This window comes from Tachyglossus aculeatus, chromosome 2, assembly GCF_015852505.1.
Source record: "Tachyglossus aculeatus isolate mTacAcu1 chromosome 2, mTacAcu1.pri, whole genome shotgun sequence".
NCBI lineage: Eukaryota > Metazoa > Chordata > Mammalia > Monotremata > Tachyglossidae > Tachyglossus > Tachyglossus aculeatus.
In genome coordinates, this window is record NC_052067.1 from 88,228,227 (window position 1) to 88,248,802 (window position 20,576).

At 39.6% G+C, this 20,576-nt stretch overlaps 1 protein-coding gene and 2 non-coding genes across 3 annotated transcripts in view; all 3 read right to left on the reverse strand.

Moving 5' to 3' along the window:
• The window catches only part of LAMA2 (laminin subunit alpha 2), a 633,073-nt gene that overhangs the window by 98,272 nt on the left and 514,225 nt on the right, over positions 1-20,576 (reverse strand). The window contains exon 42 of the mRNA XM_038760171.1: positions 16,079-16,181. Within this exon, the coding sequence (XP_038616099.1) occupies positions 16,079-16,181 (103 nt within the window). The remainder of the gene's footprint in view (positions 1-16,078; positions 16,182-20,576) is intronic.
• Positions 2,200-2,337, reverse strand: LOC119925048. Its single transcript, XR_005449720.1, has one exon. It is a non-coding gene; the product is annotated as a small nucleolar RNA SNORA7 (small nucleolar RNA).
• LOC119925117 lies at positions 12,037-12,174 on the reverse strand. The gene has a single exon (XR_005449785.1). It is a non-coding gene; the product is annotated as a small nucleolar RNA SNORA7 (small nucleolar RNA).

Sequence of the window (20,576 nt, forward strand, 5' to 3'; positions counted from 1 at the left end):
TCCGATTACTATAGACAGTACCACCATCCTCCTTGTCTCAGAATCTTGCTATTATCCTCGACTCATTTCTCATTCAACCCACATATTCAATCTGTCACCAAATCCGTTTGGTCCAACCTTCACAACATTGGTCAAATCCACCTTTTCCTCTCCATCCAAATTGCTACCCTGTTGATCCAAGCACTTATCCTACTATCAGCTTAGTCCACACATTCTTGTCATCTGGCATCAGCTTATTCACTGTGCCGTGGTCTTGTCTATCTTGCCACTGCCCCTTTTCCCATTTCCTCCTTCTAGCCTAGAGCTCCCTCCCCATCCATTTATGCCAGATCACCACTCTCCCCACCTTCAAAGAAAGATTGAAGTCACAACTCCTCAAAGAGGCCTTCTCCAATTAAGTTCTCTTTACCCCAGCTTGGCATGCCTTCTCTGACTACTGCAGTAGCTTCCTTCCTGTCTCTTGTCTCTGCCCACTTCAGTCTATACTTCATTCTGGTGCCTGGATTATTCTTCTACAAAACCATTCAGTCCATATCTCCTCACTCCTCATGAATCTCCATTGGTTGCCCATCCACTTCCATATCCAACAGAAATTCCTTAACATCGGCTTTAAAGAACTCAATCAATGATGCTTATTAAGTGCTATGTGCAGAGCACTGTACTAAGCGATTGGGGGAATAGAATACAACAAAGTGAGAAGACATGTTCCCTGCTCACTAAAAGCTTACACTCTAGTTGGAGAGACAATGTAGATAAATAATTTATAATATAAATATATGCACATAAGTGGTCTGGGGTTGAGAGTGGGGTGAATATCAAATGCCCAAAGGTCACAAATTCAAGTGAATAGATGATTCAGAAGGGCGAGCAAGCAGTGAAATGAGAACTTAATAGGGGAAGTCCTCTTGTGGGAGATGTGAGCTTAAAAATGCTTTGAAGGTGAGAGTGGTGAGCTGGTGTATATGGGTTGGGAGGGAGTTCTAATCTAAGAGGAAGATGTGGGAAAGGGGTTGGGGGCAAGATTAGATGAGATTAGGACATGGTGAGTAAACAGATGTTAGAGGAGTGTAGTGTGTGGGAAGGAAGGGCTGTAGTAGGAGATCAGTAGAGTAGGTTGATGAAGAGCTTTAAAGCTGATGAAAATCGCCTTTTCCCTTCTACCTTACCTCTGTGATTTCCTACTGCAACCTAGCCTGCCCATTTTCCTCCTTTAATGCCAACCTACTCAAAGTATCTCTATCACACACTTTTCTTGCTGCCGACCCCTCACTTAAATCCTGTGTCTGCCCTAGAAATTTCTCCCATTTCTTATATGACAGACATTCACTCTTCCCCACCTTCAGTCTTATTGAAATCATGTCTCCTCCAAGAGGCCTTCTCCAACTAAAGCCCCATTACCTCTTTTCCCTTCTACATTACTTTTGCACTTGGATTTGTACTCCATATTCACCCCACTCTCAGCCTCACAAGACTTATGTTGCATATCTGTAATTTATTTATTTATATTAATGTTGGTCTCCCTCTCAAGACTGTAAGCTCCCTATGGTCAGGGAAGTTGTCTATGAACTCTGCTATACTGCAGTTGTCCAAGTGCTTAGTAAGTGCTCCGTAAACACACTTGACCAGTCAATTGATTGAAGTATCTTAAAATCATCATCTCCATCACTATGATCACTGTCATTATCATCCTCGTCATCAGGGTTGTTATTACTGTTTTCAATTAGTCAATCAACCAAGGGTATTTATTGAGTACTTACTGTGTGCAGGGCACTGAACTAAGTGCTTAGGAAAATAAAATACAGTAGAATTGGTAGACACAGCCCATGTCCATGAAGAACTTACAGTCTAGTGGGGGAGAGAGGTATTAAAATAAATTGCACATAAGGAAAATGGCAGATTGTAAGGATGGGTAACATAAGTGCTGTGGGACAAATATCAAACATTTGAGGGGGTGACACAGAGGGGAGGGTCTTCTCTTGTCTTATGCTGTCGAGTCATCTCCGAACCACAGCAACGCCGTGGACACATCTCTCTCAGCACGCCCCAACTCCATCTGCAATCATTCTGGTAGTGTATCCAGAGAGTTTTCTTGGTAAAAATATGGAAGTGGTTTACCATTGCCTCCTTCCATACAGTAAACTTGAGTATCCATCCTTGATTCTCTCCCATGCTACTGCTGCGCAGCATAGGAGGGTTTTGACTTGTAACAGATTGCCTTCCACTTGCTAGCCACTGCCCAAGCTAGGAATGAAATGGGCATGCCTCTGCTTGACTCTCCCTTCCAAAGTCGAGACTGGTAGAGTACTGGAAACTCTCCAGGTGTGACCCTGAGAGGGGTTGGGGGGGATGTGTAAGAGGAAATGAAAGTTGTCAGTGAAGGTATCTTGGAGGACATGTGATTTTCATCATCACTACTGTAACAATCACTATTTTTGGAAGAGTACTTTCCAGATTCCCACAGTACTAGCATTCATTAATGGGGACCATTTATTAAACTCCTTATTCAACAGGCTCCCCAAACAGGCTGTAGTATCATCTTTTAAAGACTCTAGGGTTTGCTTTTTTTAGGGATATCATTGTTTTCATAAATTGCCTTGAAAAATATTTTTACAATGAAGGTTTTTTGTGTTTCTTTGACATAACTTTCCAAAATTACAATGCTTTTGAAAAGAAGCTATTATTTAAAATGGGAAATGCCAGTTTTCTATGCATCTTTCATTGTTTATTCTTACTTCTCTTGGCTAACTCCATCCTCTCAGCTTCTGCCTAGATCCTGTTGTGAAATTGATTTTAAACAGCAAGAAGCTGACTGCAGAGGCAGGTGTGCAGAACGATTCTGGGAAGAAGAAGGAAAGATGCTATAGATTACTGATGGCAGGATGTAGGAATTTGGAAACTCAATTCAGATGAGCACCTAGGAAACCAGCTGTCATGTGGAACTGCCAAATGCCTGTATTGAGCCTTTGTTCTAAAATCATCCACAATGCATCACATAATTTTTCATCAGTACATTGAAGGGGGAAAACCACATTAAGCTAAACCTGTTAAATGATTCTTACACAGTCAGATAAAGGCAGCCATCTACTCCGGAGTCATAATATGGTGCATTTTCTAGTAATTGAAAATCATTTTTAGTGAGAAAAACACATCACCTTTTTATGTACTCTGTAATGACTCAGTAACTACTCTTTTCAGTATAGGCACTAATTTACAATGGCAAACGTTACCCTAACTCTTGGCCTGTGAATGAAAATTATATATTTAGACAAAAGTCCCTGTTTTTTTAAATACTATTAAGATCAGTTTTTGTTTAAAGGTGAATCCATAACACTTCACCAAGAAGAAAAATGACATGCAGGAAAATTCCTCATTCTGTGTCTAATTTTAAATGATTTTTTCAAGGCACTGTGGTAGGCATGCAAGTTAAACACCTGCATGTCTGTGTTTGGGTCTGTTTCTGAGAACCTTGGAAAAATACTTTCTCTTCTTGCTTTTGCAGTAATGGGGTAACAGACTGGAAACAGTTCCCTAGTAATAGTTGGCTCTTTAGTACAGGAATGGAGATGATGGATTGACACTTTAAACTTCATTACTGCTCCCTAGGGAGCACACTGGTTTCTAAGAACATGGCTACCTAAAGAGTTGTGGAAATTCACTGACATCAGGCAAGCCCTTATGTAGGAAAGAATTAGAGTGTTGTAGCTACACAAGAGTTTTCTGGGAGGGAAAAGTCTTTGCTCAGTCAGGGGCCAATAACACAGGTGATTGTGCTAGTAATATTGAATCTGTTTTAGAGAAGGACTACTGGTTGTGATAATATTTAATGAACACCGACTGAGTGTTACTGAACTGTGTATTTGCCCCCACTGAATCTCATCCTATTGCCTTATTTGTAAAATCAGTGGTATTTACTGAGTGCTTACTTTATGCAGAACACTTACTTTAGGATTGGGGCAAAAAGAAACTTACAGTCTAGAGGAAATGTTAATTGTCTTGAGGAATGTCTACTTTAAATTAAATTCCTACCTTTTGAGGTGATAGAGATTTTGGTCGGTGATGGTCCAACTATAATAATAATAATAATCAATAACAATTATTGAGCAATAATTGTGTGCAGAGTACTTTACTAAGCACTTGGGAGAGTAAATTATAACAGAATTGGTAGACATGTTAACAATAATAACAGTGGCATTTATTAAGCACTATGTGCAAAGCACTGTTCTAAGCACTGGCCACAGTTCCCTGCCCACAGTGAGCTGACAGTCCATAGGGGATGTTATTATTATTACTATTATGGTATTTGTTAAGTGTTTATTATGTACACTGTATTTACAGCTACTTTGATGCAAGATAATCCAATCAGAGTTCCTGTTCCAAATAGGGTTCATGAACCAAGGAGGAAAGAGAACAAGTGTTTCATCACTATTTTACAGATGGGGAAAATGAGGCAGGTAAATTCCCAAGGTCACACAACAGGCAAGTGACAGAGCTGGGATCTGTTGGGTGGGGACCGTCTCTATATGTTGCCATCTTGCACTTCCCAAGCGCTTAGTAGAGTGCTCTGCACACAGTAAGCGCTCAATAAATATGATTGAATGAATGAATGAATGAATTCCCTTGACTCCCAAGCCCTAACATTTTTCCACTAGGTTACACTGCTACTCAAATAATCTCAGGGAGTCTGTTCTCTAGTCCATCAACCATGACACTGAGAAAAATGTTAAAATGACCCTGAGGTTACTGCTATGGAACAATGCTGGTACTTCCTCTAGGTTAAAAAAAAAATAAAACAAATATTTAGGTGAAACCTTCCAAATAGTTTGACACCGAACTGTACTTTGGACTCTAGATCATATTTTCCTTTTCTATGGATGATGAGAGAATAAATAGAAACCTTTTCTGGAGCCCAGACAGTACATGTGCTGCTTTTTTTTTCAATATGCCTGACTAGTATTTGTCACAGATGGACATATAATCCACCCCTTTTCATTATTAAGGCAGTTGATATTAGTGACTAATATCACTAAAGTAAAATTAAGTAAGTAAAATTTTTCTAGTTGCAGTTTCCTGAGTAAAAGGGCAAAATAAGCCACAGTGGAAAAGATAAAATATATTCCAGGAACTTAAATAATAAATAGGGGTTAAGTAACAAGTTTGTGGTTTAGAGCTGAGGTAGCAGGACCAGAGGACAGCTGAACCCACTGATTCTAATTTATCTATAAATCAACAGAACACAGGTGGCTAAGAGAAAGTACAGTATAAGACCATCCTTAAGACCTTGATCTTTAGGGCCTTACAATCTATGGGGGTGAGAGGACACTGCACAAATAAACAAAGTCAAAAGAACAGAAATATACAAATCCAGAAGACATGAAAAACACAACTGAACGAGAAAGTTCAAGGATGGGTGTGGTCAAGGAAGTCCCAGAAAAACAGAAGAGGAAAAAAGATGGTTGTTTGATGGTCCCAAGTTTATATCTCATGTCCCCCTTATATAAACACAAAGTATGGTCCTCAGATATATGCATTTATTTCACTAATGTGTTTGTGCCTTCAATTTCATTTATCAAAATAAATTCTGATCTTATGGAGAGGGAATTTTGTAATCAAAAATACTATGACATTTTTGCACCTCTCTGATATGCAGCGATCAGATAGAAAAAAACTAATTCAAAAGGTTATTCAGTTCACTGTGGGCAGGGAAAATGTCTATCAATTCTGTTTTATTGTACTCTCCCAAGCACTTAGTACAGTGCTCTTCCCACAATAAGCACTTAATAAATACAGTGCTCTGCATACAGTAAGCGGTCAATAAATACGATTAATTGATTTATCACTTGCTAATTTTCAAATAGATCCAGTCTTATCTCTAGCTATGGTAGTTGGGTCAATTTCTTCAGAAGAGCCCATGGACTCTTTTTTTTTTAACATATTTGGACATCTGCACCAATTGAAGGAACAAAACTGTACTTACACATTGTGTCTCAGAAACTCAGTTGGATTTGGTTTTTAAAATAAAGTAAAAATTTTTCTGACAAAATGTTTGAGTGAGAACCCTTCAGTACAGGAGGTATATCTAACTTCTAGTCTTTGTTGCTTTTTGGAGCTGTGAAGCTTTGAGATTAACCGCTGTTTTCCTTCTCATCTCCAGTTAACACCTGTAAACATGACTGCCTAAGAGTGTTGCCTTGTAAGGAAGGACACCATTACACGGTTGACCATTATACAGTTCCTTCAATATGCTGCTACGTTTGGAGAGAGAACGCAGAGCAGATTGTACTACTGTGATTTATTGTACTCTTCTAAGTTGTAGGTTAAGTGGTCTGCACACAGTAAACAGTCATTATCAATCAATCAATCATATTTATTGAGTGCTTAACTCTATGCAAAGCACTGTACTCAGTACCTGGGAAGGTACAATTCATCAGAGTTGATAGACATGTTCTCTGAGCTTGCAGTCTAAAGGGGGAGAAAGATATTCAAATAAATAAATACATAAGGTACATAAGGGCTGTAGGGCTGAGGATGTTGTGAATACCAAGTGCCCAAAGAAAATGGATCCAAGTGCACAAACCATGCTCAGTTAGAAACAGTGACTGATTGACTGATGGGTGGATCACTGGGCTGACTCAGTAATGATGTATTTTATGGATTGTGCTCTGTATGGGTTATAGAAATATCTTGGAATGCAAACAAAGCCAGAATTATTCTTTACCCCTCCCTCTCACGACAGCTATTCTCTAAGGCATCATTATCTTTTATTTTTTATGGTATTTGTTAAGCACTTGCTATGTGCGATGCACTGTACTAAGAGCTGGGGCAGATACAAGCTCATCAGGTGGGTCAGAGTCCCTGTCTCACATGGGGGTCACAGCCTTAAAACCCCATTTTACAGATGAGGTAAATGAGGCACAGAGAAGTTAAGTGTCTCACCCAAGTGTCTCACACAGGAAACAACTGGCAGAGTTGGGATTAGAACCCAGGTCCTTCTGACGCCCGGACCAATGCTCTATTCACCATGCCATACTACAGATGGCCCTGTGGGCTGACTCACACCATCTTAGCAACAATATGTGGGAAAAGACTCAAATAAATTGTAGGGCTTGATATTTTTGAATTAGGTCCTCAGACTATAGAACGCTTATTTTCTTTTTCCAATCAAGGTTAGTCCTTAATTGTTTTGATGCATCCAATGCATAATATTTACTTTCCCTAAAGTTTCCAGCAATGTTGTCTTAGATGATGGTTTGGTAATTATACCGACGTGTTTGGCTGGTTTTCAGGAACTCTACTCAGTGAGGCTGTATTTTTTCGCCCTTCTGCTTTCGAGATTGCTCTGTCTAGAAATTAAGCTCATTTATTTTCAAAGCCTCATGATTTCAGTCCTTACTTTTCAAATGGGTAACCATAGCATCAGACACAGTTTTATGGATTTTAATAAGTTCTGTTCTCTCTGGAGTCCTCAGATTTGGATATTCAAACTCCATCTAATTAAAGTTTTTTCTTTTAATTCCTTAAATGCATTTTAAATTGTTTTCTTAATACAAATATGGCATAAATAAATGTCTTCTGGGAATTTTCATTCACAAGGGGAGAGTTTCTAGAACTGCTATTCATTTTGTAGAGACCTGGTTAAGAGAAACAGATTGCCAAATTACCATTAAGGCAATTTTTGCATTGACTATTTTAATTGAAGTGCATTTATATAATCCAGAATTTCTCCATTTGTAGACTTCACATAGCAAAGTTCCTCCCCTTTCCAAGTTCAGGAGAACTTCTTTTTCCAGCTCTTAGAACAGTGTTTTGCACATTGTAAGTGCTTAATAAATGCCATCATTATTAAAAGAAAGGAAATTTGGTCACACACACACACACACACATATACACACTATATATGATTTCCAAATCTACTTCTCCAGGGCTGACTTCTCTCCTTCTCTGCAGTTCCACACACACTCCTCCTGCCTTCAGTACATCACTACTTGGATGTATTACAGACACCTCAAGATTAACATGTCCAAAACAGAACTCCTCCCCTTCCCACCCAAACCCCATCCTCTCTGTGTCTTTCCTATCTCTGTAGACAACACCACTATCTTCCCTGTCTCACAAGGCCCTGACCGTGGCATTATTCTCATCTTTCTCATTCAACCCGTATATTCTAATTGTCACCAATCATGACAGTTCTACCTTCACAGCATTGATGAAATTCACCCCATCCTCTCCATTCTAACTGCTAATTTATGCATCCAAGCACTCATCATATGCCACTTGACTACTGCATCAGCCTCCTTGATGACCTCCCTGCCTTCTGTCTCTCTCCACTTCAGTCCATAATTCACAGTGCTGCCCGGATCATTTTTCTATAAAAATCATTCAGTGCACGCCTCCCCACTCTTTTAAAGGCTCCAATGGCTGCCCACCCACTGCCGCATCAATAAGAAACTCCTTTCCATCAGCTTTATAGCACTCAGTCAAGCTCTTCCTCCCTATCTTACCTCAATGATCTCCTACTACCACCCAATCCACATGCTTTGTTCCTCTAATGCCAACCTACTCATTGTACCTAGATTTAATTCTTTCATTCATTCATTCAATTGTATTTATTGAGTGCTTACTGTGTGAAGAGCACTGTACTAAGTGCTTGGGAAGTATAAGTCGGCAACATATAGAGACAGTTCCTACATAACAACGGGCTCACGGTCTAGAAGGGACTAGACTCATCTACTTCACCATCAAGCTTTTGCCCACATCTTTCCTGTAGCCTGGAACTCCCTTCTCCTTCATATGACAAACCACCACTACCCCATTTTCAGAGCTTTATTAAGGTCACATCTCCTCTAGGAGGACTTCCCTAACTAAGCTTTTATTTTTCCCTACAACTTTTCCCTTCTGTTGTCACCTATGCTTTTGGAACTTCACCCATTAAGCACTTGGTATTCACCCAACCCTCAGATCCACAGTATTTACACACATATCTGCAATTTATTTTATTTATTGTCAGTCTCCTCCTTTAGACTATAAGCTCTTTTAGACAGGGACCATGTTTACCAACTGTGTTGCACTCTACGCCCAAGTGCTTATTACAGTGCCCTGCACACAGAAAACAACCAGTAAATAACATTAATTGATTGAATGATGTAGCCTTCTGCCATCATTAGCACAAAGGATCATATTTGTTTCTACTTTGTTTTCTATATTTCATAAAAATTGAGGAGATACTATAAGGGTTTCAGATAAAAATAGCAACACAACAAATGTTTGAAAATTATGACTGACAAGGAAATATAAAAGGAAATGTTTGGGATTGAAAAAAAGAAGGTTAAGAGGTGGCTTCATTATCAATTATGGAGTCCTCCTCAGAAACATCAAATAGTTGTCCATTTCACTCTCCATCAAGCAGAACCCCATGACCATTGGCTTTAATACACTTAATCAACATTTTCCTCCGCAGTCAACAGAACAAGAGGAAATGTTCATAGGCAAAGAGGTCTCCCTCCCATAATCTAATATTTAATAGGGCCTATCCGTACAGGTTTTGAATAGGTCTTCATGAGTTCCTTGAGGTCCCTGTGATTGAACGAAAGTAAAGAGGAAAGACGGAGGGTTTTGAGAAGCACCATGGCTCAGTGGAAAGAGCCCGGGCTTGGGAGTCAGAGGTCATGGGTTCTAATCCCCACTCTGCCATTTGTCTCCTGTGCGACCTTGAGCAAGTCACTTCACTTCTCTGTGCCTCAGTTCCCTCATCTGTAAAATGGGGATTAAGACTGTGAGCCCCACGTGGGACAACCTGATCACCTTGTATCCCCCCAGTGCTTAGAACGGTGCTTTGCACATAGTATACACTTAACAAATGTCATTATTATTATTATTATTATTAATCACCCAAAGAGGAAGAAGAGGCTATTGAAGGGTAAGTTCTTTGAGGTCAGTGACTCACTCATGTGTTTCACTCCTATTATGTTCTTTGCTAAGAGATTAGCAGAAGGCTCTACACAACATAGGTGCCCAATGACTACTACTTAGTGATTGGAAGTCCTCATAATTCCCATAAGATCTTCCCAAATATGTCTCTATGATCCATCTAGATCAAATAAATAATCAGCCCATCAATTAAAAAAGCTCATTGTTCTCTCAGAGGTGATAGCTTACAAGACCTCTCTCTACTTTTGTCCTATGGAAGTTTATGATGTCTTGATATCTTAATTTTCATTTTCTCACCCTCCAGGTAAGACTGTGGACTTCATCAATGAAGAAGAGCATACAAGTTGTGCCTCTGGGAAAGAGTTTTACATGACTCTTCCTTAGGCAATTTGAGCTGAACTTCATATACATCAAAGAAAGAATTTCATCATCCCAGACATTCCATCAGTGCAATGCTATTAGGTCCCATCTCTAGGGGCAGAGATATTTTTTAACAAATGTGCATTCAAAAATTAAAAAAAAATAAAAAAAAGACAAATTGCTCCCAGCGCTACCGAGCTCTTCGAAGGCTTGGGCAGTGTATAAATGGGAGGCAGTAGCACTTGCTCATTCCCAGCCGAAGCTTATGAGATAACCCATGACCAGGAAAAGCATTCGGTAGAGAATATACTTACCCTGTCAATTTTATTCCTTCTCACTCCCAGAACTATGGAGAGAGAAATGACTAAATCTCCATTTTAATAGCTGCTGTCAAGAGTTTTGCTCCGTAAGGCCTATTTCAGCAGTTTTTGGTGGTAATATATGGCATTTTCCTGATTAACAGCCATTTTATAACTAGTGTAATTGGCCACAAATCAGGGAGATGCCATAATGTAGCAAGAAAACATCCTCATCTCCGTCACAGGCCTGGCTTGGCTTCCTGCAGGATATATTGCTGGAGCAGTTTACAGGGTTTCATTACTTTAACTAATGTACTACCTGAAGTGCAAAGAGAAAAATTCTAATGGGTCTTCACTCTTTATGGAGTGGCTATCATCAAACTCTAATTCCTAGCTCTTCAGAGAGGGCCTGGGAATAAGTTTTGGTGAAAAATCTGAGTTTTCAATCTCTGTTCCCTGGGCATCTTTGAAATGCCAAAACATGCCCTAAAATAAAGGTCATGTGTGCATAATAGTCATATCGCATATCTTGGATAGAGTCAATTTAAAAACAACAACAGACGAATCATATACTTCTCATATTCATTAATTCATTTAATTGTATTTATTGGGCACTTACTGTGTGCAGAGTACTGTACTAAGTGCTTGGAAAGTACAATTCGGCAACAAATAGAGACACAGACTATGCCACCATTCATATGGGGCTGGTTGACTACAGCATAGGAAGTAATGGGTTTTCAACATTCAAAAAAATGAAATTCCAAAATGTTTTGGGTATGGAAAAATTGACTTCAGTCTATAAGTCAATCAGTGGTATTTATTATGTGCTTACTGGTTGCAGAACACTGCACTAAGTTCTTGGAAAAATGCAATAGAGTTCATTCATTCAATTTTATTTATTGAGTGCTTACTGTGTGAAAAGCACTGTACTAAATTCTTGGAGTTGGTAGACATGATCCCTGACCTTGAGAGGCTTACAGACTACAGTTTTGATTCAATGTTTATCTCATAATTTTGGTAGCATGCAATTTATAGTTAACTCCAGACTATAATAAGGATATATATATAATTATAAGGATATATAAGGATATATATAATTATATTATATATATAATAAGTGAAAGGGGTTTATTTTGTACTGCAGGGTGCTCTCGTATTAAGAGAGGATACTATTTAGGTTATTGATTACTTACTAATAGTTAATCAAACAAGTAAGCCAATATGTTGCTTATCTTGTCTTATGTCATCGAGTCGCTTCTGCTGACCCACAGCGACACCATGAACATATCTCTTCCAGAATGCCCCACCTCCATCTACAATTGTTCTGATAGTGTATCCATAGAGTTTTCTTGGTACATAAGTGGTTTACCATTGCCTCATTCCAAACAGTAAACTTGAGTCTCCACCCCCGATTCTCTCCCATGCTGCTGCTGCCCAGCATGGGTGAGTTTTGACTTGTAGCAGATTGTCTTCCACTCACAAGCCATTGGACAAGCTAGGAATGGAATGGGTATGCCTCTGCTTGACTCTCCCTCCCATCGTCGAGACCGTTAGAGTTCTGGAAAATCTCCAGGTGCAACCTTGAGAGGGGGAATGTGTTGCCTAGAGCTAAACAAACATCAATTTTACAAAAACTTCATATTGCTACCATTCCTCAGTTGCCATAATGCCATCTACCTAAGGTAGCCAGAAAAAAATAGGGGAGTCTTCTACTATTAGTTTTAATCACAATTCAGTCTTGAATGACTGAAAATCACTAGTCTGAGGACCCCCATAGAGGAGCGCTTAGAACAGTGCTTGGCACATAGTAAGCACTTAATAAATGCTATCACCATCATTATTATTATTATTATTATTCATTCCTCCCAGAAGATTGCATCTGTGGGCATGACTACTGGCATTCTTGGGTCTGCCTTACAGGTAGCAACAACCTGGAAGCACTAATGCTTTTCCATTTCTCCAATATATCCCAAGACCATGTTTTCATTTTTTAAAAGGCATTTGTAAGTGCTTGCTACCATAATAGTAATATCAGTACATTAATAGTACACTAGATAATAAGCTTCTTAAGGGCAGAGATCATGTCTACCAATCCTATTATATTGCACTCTAAGTGCTTAGAACAGTGTTCTGCACACAGTAAGTACTCAATACATGTCATTTATTGATTGGCAATGATGGTATTTATTAAAGCTTACTCTGTCAAGCACTGGACTAAGCAGAGACAGATACAAGGAGAAACAGCATGGCTTAGTGGAAAGAGCACAGGCTTGGGAGTCAGAGGTCATGGGTTCTAATCCTGGCTCCACCACTTGTCAGCTGTGTGATTTTGGGCAAGTGACAAATTCTTTGTGCTTCAGTTACCTCATCTGTAAAATGGGGATTAAGACTGTGAGCCCAACCTGGTTACCCTGATTTCCCTGTATCTCCCCCAGTGCTAAGAACAGTGCTTGGCACATAGTAAGTGCTTAACAAATACCATTATTATTATACAAGGTAATTTGATCAGGCACAGTCCCTGTTCCGTATGGGGCTCATAGTCAAAGAGGGAACGAGAACATGGTTTGATCCCTATTTTTACATGTAAGGAAACTGAGATCCAGTTAAGGTTAAGTAACTTGCTCAAGTTTACAAAGTTGGCCAGTGGCAAACTGGCACTCAAACATGAGTCCCCTGATTCATCTTTTGCTGTTTCCAATAGACCATGCTAAAAGACTTAGTTTTCTGGAATTGTAGTTAGCTTCTGGTCAACTTTGCTTTTTATCCCCTAATGGCACTGCATTACACGTGTGCCTTATAGCTTCCATACTATTGTTACAGTACCAAATTTCCAACTTATCTTAATCACTTTTAATTCTATTCATGTCTCCCAAAGTGTCAGCCTCTGCACCCAGCTTATCACTTGCAAATTACATGGGCAACTTCTCAATTTTTCAACTGTATCATCCATAGAATAAACATTGCCTAGAATCAAACACTTGGACAGATCTTTTGGGGTGCCATGTCATACATCCCACTTAATACATGGAGCCTTTTAATCAACATGAAACATAGCTGGCACCTCCCTGAATATCTGATTTCTGAACCCTTTAACTGCAGTTATTGCAGAGGCCTGTATTTTTTGACTAGGATGTCAGGGGAGACATATTTTCAATATGAAAGATTTTTAGATAACTGTGGGACTTTGCTGAACTTACAATACATGCTTACAAACATTAACATTTGATTATGTTTTAATAAACATTCTGGTATGCCAAAGGTCTCAGTGACTAAGTTGATCGTGTTGTGTGAGTAATGTTATTGCCTGTTTGGGTTTTTTATACTGAAATATTTTGAATTGATCTGTATTGGAATAGCCTAAATTAATTTCTTTCTCAAATGCTGAATAAGGTGGACCTGCAAACAATCTTGATAGTGAAATGAGTCCTACATATTAAAGATTACTAGGAATTTCCATCTCAGTAGAAACACAGTGGAGTTTAATAACCTTACAAGGGCCAACTTCAAAATTTTAATTTGGTGAAACATTTAGATTTTTCATGTTACTATACTTTGAGTCTAGAAAAATGATCGAAAACTTCCTGTTAGACAACTAACCAAAGGAACAGATATGCCTTGCTTGAGAATTGGCTGTGCTTAATGACACTACATTTGAAAGGGCAATAATAATAATGATGGCATTTATTAAGCGCTTACTATGTGCCAAGCACTCTTCTAAGAGCTGGGGGGAATACAAGGTAATCAGGTTGTCCCACATTGGGCTCACAGTCTTAATCCCCTTTTTACAGATGAGGGAACTGAGGCACAGAATAATAATAATAATAATTTTGGTATTTGTTGTCTGCCTCCCCCTTCTAGACTGTAAGCCCACTGTTGGGTAGGGACCGTCTCTATATGTTGCCAACTTGTACTTCCCAAGTGCATAGTACAGTGCTCTGCACACAGTAAGCACTCAATAAATACGATTGAATGAATGAATGAATGAATGCTTACTATGTGCCAAGCACTGTTCTAAGCGCTGGGTAGATACAAGGTAAACAAGTTGTCCCAATTGGGGCTCACAGTCTTTAATCACCATTTTCCAGATGAGGTAACTGAGGCACAGAGATGTTAAGTGACTTGCCCAAAGTTACAGAGCTGATAAGTGGTGGAGCTGGGATTAGAACCCACAACCTCTGACTCTCAAGTCCATGCCCTTTCCACTGAGCCACGCTGCTTCTATGAAGCTATGAATACTTCTATGAATACTTCATACTTCTATGAATACTATACTATACTATAATAATAATTATAGTATTTGTTATGTGCTTACTATGTGCCAAGCACTGTTCTAAGCACTGGAGTAAATACAAGGTAATCAGGTTAGACACACAGATCCTGTCCCACATGAAGCTGACAGTCTTAGTCCCCACTTTACAGATGAGGGAACTGAGGCACAGAGAAGTGAAGTGACTTGTCCAAGATCACACAGCAGACAAGTGGCAAAGCCAGAATTAGAACTCACATCCTCTGACTCTCAAGCACTTGCTCTTGCCACTAGGCCATACTGGCTATTAGTCTGTAAAGGATTTGGGATACCATGTAATGCCACATGAGGTTTAAGCTTAAAGCTACCTGGGTTTTGGGTGAAAAATGCTCTAGAAGGGAACAGATGTGAACTAAAACAATCCCCAAAGGGCAGAATGGAAACAGTTTAATCATCTGATTAGGATGACCTACTTGGGTCCTGGACTAGGTGATAATGGAACTGAAATAATCAGTTCAGGGACCTGCCTCTTAACCACTGCTATTATGTTTGTAGCTGGGAGGATACTTATAGGAACAAGTGGTGTTGGCACCTTCTTCCTTCTCCAGGACACTCCCATACCAGATCTGCAAGGCTCCCTTATACAAAGTCATTTGATCAGCATTATGCTTACTGTGATACAATTTCGCCTGGGGAAATGGCATCGGATGCCCAAACAGGGCTTACATGATGAATTGAAATGGATGACTAAAAAGGGTGGAGATGGAAGGAACTCTTTAGGGATGGGAAACAGTTGAATGGGGCACACCAGCCTAGCACTCTGCACTGAAGAAAAGGAATGACTCTTTTCAAGCAGAAGTCACATGAGAGTGGTGAGGCTGAGTCAAAAGCACAAAAAAAAAAAAAAAAAGGAAAAAATGCACCAGACTCTGAAAACAGTAAACACATCGGCACAACTAGGGAAGATCTTTGTGTGTGCACAGTATTGTTAAGATTGTCATTCCAACTTTGACTCAAATGACTTGCACACTTAGGTAAATTCCAGTTTATGACAGCAATTTTAAATGTGAAGTATGAATTTATGTATATATTACACAGTACACACAACATATAGCATAAATATGTCTGTGTATGTATATATATATATATAGATATATATAGATATATATATAGATATATAAACACACATATATATTAACATTTACACAGCTGATCTTGAAATGATAATTGAAGAGTATTTGGCACTTACCCTTAACAGTGTTTGCTAAGTTCTTGGCCTCATTAAGAATTTTGAAGCTTTTCTGAAGAGCACCTTTCGCATTATCTTTCAATGATCCTTGAGGACCAGATGCCTACAGGCAAAAAAAAAAAAAAGAGGGTCAGGGATTCAAAAAAAATCCTTTCAATTAAAAAATGCCAAACCTCTTTTAAATCCTAGAAAGATACAATACGTAAATGTAGTCATCAAGAAGAAGATGCTGAGCCTAGTAAAATGTCATGCATAGTTTTCTACTGTTGTTGTATTTGTACTCTCCCAAGCACTTAGTACAGTGCTCTGCAATAAGTACAATAAGTGTGTAATGAATATAATTGAATGAATGAATGCCATGTGACCTTGGGCAAGTCACTTTACTTCTCTGGGCCTCAGGTATCTCATCTGTAAAATGGGGATTGAGACCATGGGCCCCATGTGGGACAGGGACTGTGTCCAACCCAATTTGTTTGTATCCACCCCAGCGCTTAGTAAAGGGCCTGGCACATTACTATTTTTTCCTCAACTGTAAAATGGAGATTCAATACCCATGCTGCCTCTTATTTAGCTTGCAAACCGCATGTGGGACAGAGACTGTCTCCAACTGGATTAACTTGTATCTACCCCAGCTTTTAGAACAGTGCTTGAAACCTAGTGTGCACCTAACAAATACCATAAAAAAGGTGACCGCAACATAGTACCAATGCTATATTAGAATTGACTGTAAATTCATCCTCTAGACTGTAAGCTCATTATGGGCAGGGAACTTATCGACCAAGTCTGTTACATTATACTCTCCCAAGCACTTAGTACAGTGCTCTGCACCCAGTAAGCACTCAATAAATATGATCAACTGATTGATAGTGGCACTACCCAGGAGGCAATTTCCTGGGTAGCTGCTGTGGTCTTTGCCACTCAAGGTAGCTGGCTATTTTCCAGGATTCCTGCAGTGTCTATTGACCTCACTCATCTCCTGGCAAATTGTTTGGACAGAAACCTCCATCATTAATGGCAAAACCAAAGCAGGCCCTTCATTCCTTGCAATCAGAACTAGAACTCAGGTCTTTGGACTTCCAGATCAGTACTCTTTCCACTTGACCACAGCAGGCTGGAAAACCAGCGACAATAAGTATAATAACATGAATGGATTAATATGGACTGGAATGATGTTCATCCTCCTTTCTGTTGGGGAAGAACCTTGTAATAAAAGTCAAATCCAATATGAAGTAACTAATTCAGATAAAGATTTCCTTTTGCTATAAAGGACTCAAAAGCACTAAACATTTATTGTTCATGTTATGAGCATGATTATGAGTCATTTTAGACATAGCATACACCTTAGGTCTTCAACATTATGTGATTTCTAAGTAACATTTCTATCTCTCATAGCTATTACCTCAAAATGAATACCTTAAAAGAGATAAAGACTTGTGGCCAAATCCAACTTTAAGGTTATAAAGTTAAATGAATGACTTCCACCAAACTCTAAAGTCTATTCATTTGTTATCTTATGAAACATAAGGCCCGGATTAGTCACAGAACTTTCCATAAATTATAGATCATGTAATTTCAATGAATATTTCCAAACCCCAAAAGAAGGGAAAGTGGAAATGACAAGGAAAAATATTTACGTTGGATTGGTGTTTATATCCTCCCACAAAAATTTGGTAGGGTTTCCCAGAGGCAAGCCTAGTCTCGGTGAATGATATCTGAGGAAACATAACAGCCAGGTTAAACTGGCTATTGAAAAAGACTTAATTTTGTTGCCACCTTTCATCAAATCAACGTGGTATGAACAGGTGATTAAGAATTAATTGATGGTATTTATTGAGTGCTTACTGTATGAAGAGCATTGTACTAAGCACTCGGGAGAGTACAATATAACGATATAACAGATATATTCCCTGCCCACAATGAGCTTACAGTCTAAAGGATAGCATACTGAAATCACTTGGTTGCCATTTTCTGGATTCACTCATTCAATTGTATTTATTGAGCGATTTCTGTGTGCACCCACTGAACTAAGCACTTGGAAAGTACAATTAGGCAACAGATAACTGGATGTGACCCAAGAGTTTTTTTATGGTATTTTAAAATAATAATAATAACTATAATGATGATGGCATTTGTTAAGCACTTACTATGTGCCAAGCACTGTTCTAAGCACTGAGGTAGATACAAGGTAATCAGGTTGGCCCACATGGGGCTCACAGTTTTAATCCCCATTTTACAGATGAGGGAACTGAGGAAAAGAGAAGTGAAGTGACTTGCCCAAGGTCACACAGAAGACAAGTGGTGCTGCTCATTCAAGCTCTCATCCTATCCCGTCTGGACTACTGCATCAGCCTTCTTTCTGATCTCCCATCCTCGTGTCTCTCTCCACTTCAATCCATACTTCATGCTGCTGCCCGGATTATCTTTGTCCAGAAACGCTCTGGGCATATTACTCCCCTCCTCAAAAATCTCCAGTGGCTACCAATCAATCTGCGCATCAGGCAGAAACTCCTCACCCTGGGCTTCAAGGCTGTCCATCACCTCGCCCTCTCCTACCTCACCTCCCTTCTCTCCTTCTACAGCCCAGCCGGCACCCTCCGCTCCTCCCGCTAATCTCCTCACCGTACCTCGTTCTCGCCTGTCCCGCCATCGGCCCCCGGCCCACGTCATCCCCCGGGCCTGGAATGCCCTCCCTCTGCCCATCTGCCAAGCTAGCTCTCTTCCTCCCTTCAAGGCCCTGCTGAGAGCTCACCTCCTCCAAGAGGCCTTCCCAGACTGAGCCCCTTCCTTCCTCTCCCCCTCGTCCCCCTCTCCATCCCCCCATCTTACCTCCTTCCCTTCCCCACAGCACCTGTATATATGTATATATGTTTGTATGTATTTATTACTCTATTTATTTATTTATTCATTTTACTTGTACATATCTATTCTATTCATTTTATTTTGTTAGTATGTTTGGTTTTGTTCTCTGTCTCCCCCTTTTAGACTGTGAGCCCACTGTTGGGTAGGGACTGTCTCTATATGTTGCCAATTTGTACTTCCCAAGTGCTTAGTACAACGCTCTGCACATACTAAGCGCTCAATAAATACGATTGATTGATTGATTGAAGTGGTGGAGCTGTGATTAGAACCTTGTCCTCTAACTCCCAAGCTCATGCTCTTTCCACTAAGCCATGCTGCTTACTATGTGCCTAGCACTGTTCTAAGCACCAGGGTAGCTACAAAGCAATCAGGTTAGACAGAGTCCATGTCCCACATGGGACTCAAAGTCTTCAACCCCATTTTACAGATGAGGTAACTGAGGCACAGAGAAGTTAAGCGACTTGCCCAGGGTCACACAGCAGACAAGCAGTGGAGCCAGGCAGTACTAGAACACAGGTCCTTCTACTCCCAGGCCCATGCTATTTCCACTAGGCCATGCTGAGTCTCTATGGAAAGGCTGGAAATCCCAAGACATTACAGCAGTTCTTTTAAATCCAGCTCTCTAGAGATGAGCGAGAGATTCTAAAAGCTCAAACACCACTTCGCCATTTATATCAAAGTACACTCTTTAATGAAAAGTCATCAATGTTGGCATTCCATGTTTAGAGGGCAAGACCGTCAGTGGCACTAATAACTAACAGGCTATGGTTGAGTAGAGCTATTTCAGCCTCCAGAAGGTTTGAGGGTCCCTTTTCCTTATGATTTAGGAAGTCAATGAGGCGCAGCGACAATTTCAGGACTAGTGATGAAGCACTTAGCTGTGTTTTTTTTCAAGCTAAGTATACCTCATAAATATTCATGAGCATCTTCATCAATTCCTGGCCTGGCTATACAGGACGTGTGTCACCCAAATTATATTCCTGGTGTTTTAAATTAGAATGCTTTATTCAGTTCCCAGTAGCTACGTTTTAACTTGAGTAGACTCATTTTTATACCAAATACTCATGTTCTAATAATTTATGTATAAAATAGCAAAGAAAATAATGAAAAAAAATCATGTTAGTTGGCACTGTACTCAGTATGAAGCCCTATCATTTATATTACTAATGATCATATCTATTGAGTGCTTAGGTGCCAGGCACACTGCTAAGCAGTGGCATAAAAGCAAAATTGTGCTCACATACCTTTCAAAATGGGGAAGTCAAATTCTTTCTAATAATTACTGAACACTCTGCTACATGCCTAATCTTTGGGCACTTTATGTTATAGAAATGAGCTGTGGAGGCAGACAATCAGTTTTCTTAGAGTAAATTGGTTTATTCACCCTTTTCCCCTTGAATTATGGGAAGCGACCTGTAGAAGAGGGAATTTGAACTAAATTTTGAAAAATGGGAGTGAGCAGTTTGGTGGAAATGAAGAGGGTCATGGCTCCTTGGTCAAAGATAACAGCATAAAAGGAGATATAGAGGAGGAAGTGGGAGAAAAGAATGTGAGAGAAAAAGAAGCCCAAAATGCAAACACTGGTGAGAAGGGGTTTAACATATGAAAACAGTTAGCTGTTTAATTTTTCTTATATAAT